Source organism: Salmo trutta, chromosome 35, assembly GCF_901001165.1.
Source record: "Salmo trutta chromosome 35, fSalTru1.1, whole genome shotgun sequence".
Taxonomy (NCBI): Eukaryota; Metazoa; Chordata; class Actinopteri; order Salmoniformes; family Salmonidae; genus Salmo; species Salmo trutta.
This window is the reverse complement of record NC_042991.1, coordinates 28,590,753-28,601,159: the sequence shown is the minus strand read 5'-3', so window position 1 is coordinate 28,601,159 and position 10,407 is coordinate 28,590,753. Positions and strand designations below refer to the sequence as shown.

General features: G+C 41.8%; 1 protein-coding gene across 1 annotated transcript; it reads left to right on the top strand.

Annotated features, from left to right (window-relative positions):
• Positions 1–10,404, top strand: nfkbie (nuclear factor of kappa light polypeptide gene enhancer in B-cells inhibitor, epsilon). The gene is made up of 6 exons (XM_029734092.1): positions 1–779; positions 3,372–3,474; positions 5,014–5,224; positions 7,460–7,548; positions 8,316–8,564; positions 8,901–10,404. The coding sequence occupies exons 1-6, from the start codon at positions 436–438 to the stop codon at positions 8,967–8,969; spliced, it is 1,065 nt and encodes a 354-aa protein (XP_029589952.1). The 5' UTR covers positions 1–435; the 3' UTR covers positions 8,970–10,404.
• The last annotated feature ends 3 nt before the right edge of the window (positions 10,405–10,407 follow it).

The following is a 10,407-nucleotide window of genomic DNA, read 5'->3' as shown; positions in this document are numbered from 1 at the left end:
GCCTTTTCACGTAAGCGCAGAGCGCTTCCCCTATCGCGTTTCATCGCTCACATGCTCTCAACTATGCAGGTTTACCACAGGTTATGACAGTGTCAAAGTTATTTTGAAGCCTGTTGCTGATATTAAGACTCTTATGTTTTGAAGTAAATGCCCAATTTTGCGTGTAGGGAAGTGTTTATACCATTTATGCGTTGTTGCAAGATGACCACTTATTTTCATGTAGCCTAAACTGGTGGTGTGGGGAAAGTCAACGCGCTCGATCCGATGGCATGAAACTCAACCGCTACCTTTGGTTTCAGAAAGGAACAGTGAATTCCTACTCAGGTGTGATCGAGTTTTCCTCCGAGAACTGCTCGCACCATCAAGCAACATATAGGCCTCTCAGGGATTAAACCGGTCAAGACTACCTGGAGTGACTGTGAATCGCGGGCCACCATGCAAAACGCCGAAGATGCGAAGCGGAAATTGGATTTGTTGGAGGATAACCAAATGGACTCTGGTGTTGAATCCTTCCAATCTTTAATGAAAGATGACCCCTTTATCAAAACAGATCGGGATTCGACTTCTGAACCCAGTGAAGCCAGGGATAAATTGACTATCACCAGCACAGAGGAGCGTTTGGATTCTGCTTATGGGTCATCGTCACTAAATGTTGAGAGTTTGAGTGAGATTATAGGGGGCTGCAACATTTCAAAATCTAAAGATGACAGCGCAGAGAACACAGAATGTAGTGAACATGAAGAAAACCTTCTCACCACCATCACTGAAGATGGAGACACGTACGTTTTTTATTTACCTCTTTTTAAATAACTCATATTTTATTTTGTGTTTTTGAAAAGGTAAAACGTGTTCTTGTCATGACGACGAAGTTTTGGTGAAAAACGTTTCAAGAAACACACGCATGCGTGTATGTGTGTGCAAGCCAAGGCATGGTCAACTTTGCATTTGAATTAATTACATTGGGATCCGCCCACAATTCTTGTTGGACACAAATAGCCAGAAGGAAATTGTGAAAAAAATTGACACATTTTTCAGTATAGACACAAGTATGGACAACAGTCGGCTAATTTTAGTTTAATTTGACAATATCAAATCAAATTTGTCACATGCGCCAAACCATAGGTGTAGACTACCATGAAATGTTTGTTTATGACCCCTCCCTAAAGATGCAGAGTTAAATAGAGGATTATTAACTGGGTGGTTTGAACCCTGAATGCTGATTGGCTGACAGCTTTCATACGTATACCACGGGCATGACACAACACTTGTTTTTACTGCTCAAATTCTGTTGGTGAACAGTTTTTAATAGCAATAAGGCACCTCTGGGGTTTGTGATATATGGCCAATATACAACGGCTAAGGGCTGTGTCCAGGCACTGCGCGTTGTGTCGTGGTAAGAACAGCCCATAGCCGTGGTATATTGGCCATATACCACACCCCCTCAGGCCTTATTGCTTAAATAGCATACACAATAATGGGCCTATGTACAGGGAGTACCACTACCTGGTCAATGTGTGCAGGAATACAAGGTATTTGAGGTAGATATGTACATAAACGCTGGCTAAAGTGACTAGGCATCAGAATAGATAATAGTCAGAGTAAGAATAAAGAACAGAGTCGCAGCAGCGGTGTCCTTAATATCTGTATATATATTATGACTTTCCCCTGTCTAAAATACATAGCATAGGCTATATTGAGTACCAATTGGGCCATGCAAATGTCTATCAACTCAATTCTAATGCACAATATGGTGTCTGTCCTACCCCATACATTTGTGCCCAACCCAAAAACCAACTCTTTGCCCAAATCACCTAGAGACCCTTCCAGATTCAACCTGGTAGATCTTACAGAATTGGATGGGTGCTACTCTTTGGCTGTCCTCTTAGGGGTTTCATCTGGCAATGAAAGCATAGGCTAAAATTACCACTGTCAACAAACAGGTGACGTTTTCATTGATGCCGTCATGTCTGATGGAATGACTGGATGTCTGAGTGTGTTAACCACAATAACATTTTGTAGATGGATGCGTTTTCGTAGACTAGGCCTACTGCACCAAGCGAACAATCAAAACAACCACCAGTTGTTGTTGCTGTCTGGATGAATAAATGAAGGCTTGGGGAATGACCTGTAGTTTTGCCCTGCACAGCTCTTTCTTTGCGTGTGTCATGTTTATCCTAATCCCAATAATCATGGCATGTGATGTCGACTAAGAGGAGAGTTTAAGTGTGGAGTGATACATACTCTCAGGCCTTTGTGTGAAAGCTGCGGATGAACTCCTGTGAGTTGCCTCGACTTGGAAAGCAGAAGTGTAAAAGACACAGCCCTGGAAATTCCCCATGATAGACAAGGCAGGGCACATGTTCACATAGTAATTATCTCCCAAGAATAGGCTGATTAATGAAACTCATAGAATTACCACAGACACACAGACATGCAGACTTTTGGCCTTATCGGCCTACACTACTTTCACATCAGTTAGTTAGGTTGAAAATGAAGCTCTGGTCAAAAGTAATGCACTTTGTAGGGAATAGTGTGTGAACAGTGTGTTTTGGAAAGCCTTGATGTAGGTTAAACAAAGCACTGTGTCTATTTCCTGCATTTGACTCTTTTGTCTGCTAGAACTTCCCCTTTAGCTTTTGGGGTGAGTGTTTCTTGGTGTTGCTGTTTTCCACTTTGACTGTATGAACCAAATGTGATGACAGCGTGAATGGGGTGCAGTAAAGAACAAAATTCACTGCATTTGCATTTTAACTGTGTAGTTAAAGTTCATAGGTCTGCGGTTTGTGTATGTTAGACATCCCTTCATCAACCGATAGTTTTGTTTGTTCTTCTTCAAATAACTACGGTTCCAGTGGTGAATGATACCCAAGAAGATACATATTCGAAAAGTGCTTTGCGGAATGAAACATCCTCCTGACATGACTATTCTTTGCATAAAAGTTCCATTATTGCACAACATTCGCAACCAATGAGTGTGGCCTGCTAAGCAACCAGTTGACATTAATGCAATGCGTTACATTTCCAGGTAGGTCTGATATCATTCTAAGAATGCTCAAGCAGGTAATTCTTTCCATCAAATTATATGTTGTTCTCGTCTCCTGAGGCTGCTTACTTTTAAACGTTTAAAGGAAAGTAACTGGACGTTTTGAATGAGAAACGATTCCACTTTCCTCAGGCGGCTCACTTTCCAGTCGAATGCAACATTTAAATGACAGTAACTCAAAACTGCTTTTGCTTGCTGTGGGGCCTAGGACGGGTTACCGCAAAAGCACTTTATGACACATTTAATGAAAAAAGGTCTTTATAAATCAATCTGATTTTTTTATAGAAATTTAATGAGAAATGTTGTTTTGTTTTTGTTTCCCTTCTAGAGTCCTGCATTTAGCCATCATCCATGAAGATGAACACTTTGCCAACCAATTGATACAGCTGTTCCCCAAAGATGTCTTGGACATCCAGAACAACTTGTACCAGGTACAGTAAACAAAGCAACACTCCTCTCTTTACACCCTCAACACTGGTTATACTGGTGTACTGAAACTGACTTAACCTTCACGATACTTCCTCTTGATGATTGCAATTGCCAATGTTTATGACGACAGAGGTGATAATGTTATTTCTGCATCGTGTAATTCATGACAAATTCTCTTCCCCTTTCTCCAGTAGTTGCATCCTCTCACAGTAATGGTTCAGTGGGTGGATCCAGAGTTATTTCATAAGGGAGCTTAATTGGAAACTCCCCTGCTTTCCCGCCTTTAAAACATGAATAAGAGGAATCTTATCTGGAATCTTCTCTGTCTCATAAATAAAAACATTTAAGCTAGACAGGGCAGATTTAAGAGGAGGTTTGAGTGAACATGCAGGGGGGGGGGCAAGCTGACGTGGCGTTGGAGAAATCCTGATGGGTCGGAGAGGAAAGCGGAGAGAGCAGAAATGACACAGTCAGCGTTTTTTACACCGTGACTCACACACACATAGCCTTGTTATTTCTCTGTTCTGTTAGAGTTTACCAAAAGCCACGTAAGCAGTGGTAGCCCTACTGGTTATATTAGTCATTATATTCCCCCCCTACACAGTTCAATCAGCAGTTCCACATTGAGGTGCCTTAGGCCTACATTTTATTTATTTTAGTTACTTACCAATGTATTGTTGCTCATCCCCTCACTTGGTATGGCCTCCTATGGTATTAAAGAGTTCAACTATTCTATACTTAAGCTGAGTCATACACTGAGTGTACAAAACATTAGGAACACATGCTCTTTCCATGAGATTGACTGACCAGGTGAATCGAGGTGATCCCTTATTGATGTCATCTGATATATCCACTTCAATCAGTGTAGATGAAAGGGAGGAGACAGGTTAAAGAAGGATTTTTAAGACAAGTGAGACATGGATTGTGTATGAGGGCCATTCAGAGGGTAAATAGCAAAGTGCCTTTGAATGGGGAATGGCAGTAGGTGCCAGGCGCACCGGTTTGACTGTGTCAAGAACTGCAACGCTGCTGGGTTTTTCACGCTTAACAGTTTCCCATGTGTATCAAGAATGGTCCACCACCCAAAGGACATCCAGCCAACTTGATACAACTGTGGGAAGCATTGGAGTCAACATGTGCCAGCATCCCTATGGAATGCTTTTGAGTCCATGCCCCGACGAATTGAGGCTGTTCTGAGGGCAAAAGGGGGTGCAACACAATATTAGGAAGGTGTTCCTAATGTTTTGTACACTCATTGTAGATATTAGCTACTGTACTTCAGATCCTTGATGAGCTCTTATCAACCCTGATTGTACTAAATTCACTTTAAAGAGGGCCCATTCTGACTCCAAGTCAGATATCACACCAACCTGTAATACTAACCCATTGTTGGTTGTTTGTTTGGATTGGTATGTGGTTCCATTTAAATAGAATTACTAGAAAGGGGATCCACATCCTAGTCAATGTTCTGTAATGGGTGGACTGGCGGCCATATTGAGTGTACCCATATGAGTAATTCTATTTTTATGCGTGGTCCTTAGACGCCGCTACACCTTGCCACCTACCTGAGCCTGTCTTCGGTGGTGCGGGGCCTTGTGGAGAGCGGGGCCAGCCTGGAGCTGCAGGACCAGGAGGGTAACACACCGCTCCATGTGGCCTGCCAGCAGGGCCAGGCCAAATGCGCCACCGAGATGACCCGGGATGTCTCCCCCAGCAAGCTGGGCTCCGTGCTGGAGACCCAGAACTGGAGAGGTGAGAGAGCAGGGCCCATATTCATTAGGCACCAAATGGTGAAAAAACTGACTGAAACAGGGAGAGCCTACCTGGACTTGCCATATAAGAAACACTAATTTTCGTTTTTCTATGTGTGCATTAATGAATACAACCCTGGGCCCACTACAGTAGGCAAACATTAAATATTACAGCTATAAATGTCAGAAATAGAGCTGTTACTTTCCTTATTCTACATGTGTGTTCTACATAATGTACAGTGCCTTCAGAAAGTATTCATACCCCTTGACTTATTCCACATTCTGTTGTGTTACAGCCTATTAAATATATTTTTTTGCTAAAACATTTGCACATTTATTGAAAATGAAATACAGAAATATCTAATTTACTTAAATATTCAATACAGAGTCAATACATGTTAGAATCACCTTTGAAAGCCATTACAGGTGTGAGTCTTCCTGGGTAAGTGTCTAAGAGCTTTGCACTTGGAATGAACAACATTGTCCCATTATTCTTTTCAAAACATATCATTGCTAGAAAACAATTTTCAAGTCTTGCCATAGATTTTCAAGGAGATTTAAGTCAAAACTGTAACTCGGCCACTCGGGAACATTCACTGTCTTCTTGGTAAGCAACTCCAGTGTAGATTTGGCCTTGTGTTTTAGGTTATTGTCCTGCTGAAAGGTGAATTAATCTCCCAGTGTCTGGTGGAAAGCAGACTGAACCAGGTTTTCCTCTGGGATGTTTTCTGTGCTTAGCTCCATTCTATTTCTTTTTTATCCTGAAAACTCCCCAGTCCTTACCGATTACAAGCATACCCATAACATGATGCAGCCACCACTATGCTTGAAAATATAGAGAGTGGTACTGGATTTGCCCAAACATAACACTTTGTATTCAGGACAGAAAGTGAATTGCTTTGCCACATTTTTTAGAGTATTACTTTAGTGCTTTGTTGTAAACAGGATGCATGTTTTGAAATATTTTTAGTCTGTACAGGCTTCCTTCTTTTCACTCTGTAATTTAGGTTAGTATTGTGGAGTAACTACAGCCATTAAACTCTAACTGTTTTAAAGTCACCATTGAAATCCCTGAGCGGTTTCCTTCCTCTCCGGCAACTGAGTTAGGAAGGACGCAGTCACTTTGTAATGACTGCGTGTATTGATACACCATCCAAAGTGTCATTTAGAACTTCACCATGCTCAAAGGAATATTCAATGTCTGCTTTTTTATTTTTACCCATCTACCAATAGGTGCCCTTCTTTGCAAAGCTGTTGCCACCTTGCATGCTGTTTGCCTACTGAATAGGGCCCAGGATGATCAGCTGTTGCCACCTTGCACGCTGTGTGCCTACTGAACAGAGCCCAGGATGATCAGCTGTTGCCGACCTGCACGCTGTGTGCCTACTGAACAGAGCCCAGGATGATCAGCTGTTGCCACCTTGCACGCTGTGTGCCTACTGAACAGAGCCCAGGATGATCAGCTGTTGCCACCTTGCACGCTGTGTGCCTACTGAACAGAGCCCAGGATGATCAGCTGTTGCCACCTTGCATGCTGTTTGCCTACTGAACAGAGCCCAGGATGATCAGCTGTTGCCGACCTGCACGCTGTGTGCCTACTGAACAGAGCCCAGGATGATCAGCTGTTGCCACCTTGCATGCTGTTTGCCTACTGAACAGAGCCCAGGATGATCAGCTGTTGCCACCTTGCACGCTGTGTGCCTACTGAACAGGACCCAGGATGATCAGCTGTTGCCACCTCGCACGCTGTGTGCCTACTGAACAGAGCCCAGGATGATCAGCTGTTGCCACCTTGCACGCTGTGTGCGAGGCTATAACGATGCCATGATGTGATGTCTCTTTATTTAGTGCCACTTCCTGTTGTTGTGTTGGCGTCTACAGTATGTCGGCATCTGTGCGAGCTTGTTCTTGCCTCGTGCTTTGTGCTTTTATTGCGACATTGCTCTGTGCGAGACAAGACTGTGGTCTAAATGATTTGTTGTTGCTGTCAAGCTGGTATTCGATGTTCCCGGCTTAGTAGATTTTGGAGATAGAAATCATGTTTATGGTTGTAAACAATTGTATATTTTGTTTGATATGTAGCTTATGTATGTTATTATGTGTCACGTGGCTTGACCTTACTGATGCTTGTTTGATACTAGCTATAATATGTAGTCAAAATAATCTAATCCCTCATTCAGAAAGGTGATTTTTGAAAGGTGATATTTTTTTTCAAGGAATGTGTCTTTGTTTTCAGGTCTCACCTGTCTCCACTTAGCCACTGTGAACAGACAGCATTGTCTGATGAAGCTACTGATGAAGAAAGGGGCAGACCTCAACATCCAGGTTTGTCCAATGACTTCCCCAGGTGTACTCCCTTACAATAACCTTGTATTACTCAGGTACTGCAATACATTGTGCTGTAATACTGTAGTTAGTACTTCATAACATTGTGTCTTTCCTAAATCCTCTTTATTTGTAGTAGGGCAGATATACATTTACCTCGACTTAGATGATCAAGCTACACCTTTGAGGACTGTCTTTAAAGGAATGTATCATGTCACGATATGAGCAAATGTGATATATTAATGAACACATGGTATTTAAAAAAATATATATTTAGAGGTACAACCTTTCTCCTTCAAGCTATGTCCTTTACTACTTTACTGTACTGATAGTGATACGGCCTGAGCTCAGTGGATTCTGATGGATTCATGTAATTAGAGTTGGGTCGTGATGAGGCTGGCTGGGAACCAGGGGGTTTTCTGGAGATGCTTGACGTGTCAGAGAATAGGCCCAGGCCAGCAAGTCTGAGTCACATATGGATGGATATAGAACTCAACACAACATAGCAGACTGACCTTACCTACCCCAGATATATTTCTGGGGGAAATAAGCTTGCTATACAGTAGATATAATTTGCCTCATTTTATGTGTTCAAGACATTGGGACATTTTCAGTTTTAGAATGAATATACTGGATTGAGGAGGACAGTTCCTTACTAAGATTGTTTGGTCCTTTGCTCCCCCTGTTGGCCTTTCCCTCACCCTATCCTTTTTTGAAGAGAAATTGTATTTACCGATTCCCTTGCCTGTCTTCTCTCTGTCCCCCAGGAAGGTACAAGTGGTAAGACAGCTCTCCATCTGGCCGTGGAGCTCCACGACGTGATCTCTGTGACTCTGCTGCTGAACAAGGGAGCTGACATGGACGCTGCGATGTTTAACGGCTGCACGTCACTTCACCTGGCGGTGGGCCGGCAGGACGCAGCCATCGCCAACCTGCTCTGCCAATCTGGGGCCGACAAGATGTTGAGGAACATGGAGGATGAGACGGCACTGGATCTAGCCGACGGCAATGATGATGTAAGTTATACAGGAAGGGTCAGTTTCCCACACACAAATTAATCCTTGTACTGGACTAAAAAAGATTCTCCGTTGAAAATGCTTTTTTTAGTCCAGGACTATAGCTATAAACTTAATCTGTGTCTGGGAAATCAGCTCAAAGTGCATTTGGCGTTTGACTCGAAGTCCGGTGATATTCACTGAGAATGCTAGAAATACATATTTGTGAGGATTTGCGGGGAAATTGTAACACCCCCAGTTTATTTATTGTTATGAAAGAGACTGACTGGACTGTTGTCTGGATCAGAGGTATAACATATGTGAAATATAAACCCCCATCATATGGCTTCCTTTCAGATCCTTGCTCTTTTCCCTTTTGATGACATTCAAATCCAGGGCAGGTCAGTGGTTGGAGGGCCATTCTGAGTGTACTCTCACCACCTGAATATACTCTACAGCTGGAGACATTTTGAATCTTGAACATCTTGAGCATCATCGGAAAACTGTAGCTTTACTTCAATCATGTTTGTTATTGTGTGATGGTTTACTTTCATTTATATTGCGTGTACACTGAGTGAACAAAACATTAGGAACACCCGCTGATATAGACTGACCAGGTGAATCCAGGTGAAAGCTATGATCCCTTATTGTTAAATCTACTTCAATCAGTGTAGATGAAGGGGAGGAGACAGGTTAAATAAGGATTTTTAAGTCTTGAGATCATTGAGACATGGATTATGTATGTGTACCATTCAGAGGGTGAATGGGCAAGACAAAATATTTAAGTGACTTTGATTGAGGTATAGTAGTAGGGGCCAGGCGCACCAGTTTGTGTGTGTCAAGAACTGCAACGCTGCTGGGTTTTTCACATTCAACCGTTTCCCCTGTGTATCAAAAATGGCCCACCACCCAAAGGACATCCAGCCAACTTGACACAACTGTGGGAAGCATTGGAGTCAACATGGGCCAGAATCCCTGTGGAATGCTTTTGACACCTTGTAGAGTCCATGCCCCGATGAATTAAGGCAGTTCTGAGTTCAAAGGGGAGGGGCGGGGGGTGCAACTCAATGTTAGGAAGGTGTTCCTAATGTTTTGTACATCATGACTATATACTATATGGGCTGAATACTAACCTGCAATCTGCATGCCTTTTGTGTTAATCATGCATTGAAGTCAATGTAAGATTGAGTTGTGCATGAAAAGTCAAAGTTAGAATTCGTCCCTCTGCATGAGCAATTCACATTGAAAAGAAGCTTTTTCTCCACTAGCAAAAGGTACAAAGGGGAAAATGTATATCTACTGAATTAGTTCTATACCCGTTTTCAAATACTAGGAACAGTTAAATCTCACTTGGAAACTTGGAAAAGTTTTCCTTCTGTTTCTACATTCATTTACTATCAAAAACAGATGAGTATGAGTTGGAAGAATTCAAATGTTTAATTTCCCTATAAAATACAGGGAATCTACCTCTATCAAATGTGTATACTAACTGATTAAGAAAATGCATTGCTGTCATGCTGTAAGTGAAAATAGTTTAAGCTCTCAGAATGGAACTTTACATTTTTTTTAAAACTTCAGTCACTGTAAATCTGTTATCATAAAGAGGTTCTTTATCTATTATCATAACTTAATATCTTTCATTGTATATTTCATTTATTGGTTTATACTTTGAATGTATTGCCTTGCCAGTATCTTTGTTGGTAAGACACATTTTATCGTAATAGATGTATTTTCAATACAGTTATATTTTCCCTGTTTAACCATCTTCCTTCTCTCTGATCAATTAGCTTTGATCTTTGAGCATTCTCTTAACAGTTCCAAAGTCTTATATTTTGTAATAAACAGAATATAATCAACACCATTT

Bases quoted from the DNA above. Each gene is read 5' to 3' on its own strand.
- nfkbie (XM_029734092.1), top strand. From the start codon at position 436: ATGCAAAACGCCGAAGATGCGAAGCGGAAATTGGATTTGTTGGAGGAT. The intron at 3,475-5,013 runs GTACAGTAAACA...CGTGGTCCTTAG, and splicing joins TCCAGAACAACTTGTACCAG to ACGCCGCTACACCTTGCCAC. The intron at 5,225-7,459 runs GTGAGAGAGCAG...CTTTGTTTTCAG, and splicing joins GGAGACCCAGAACTGGAGAG to GTCTCACCTGTCTCCACTTA.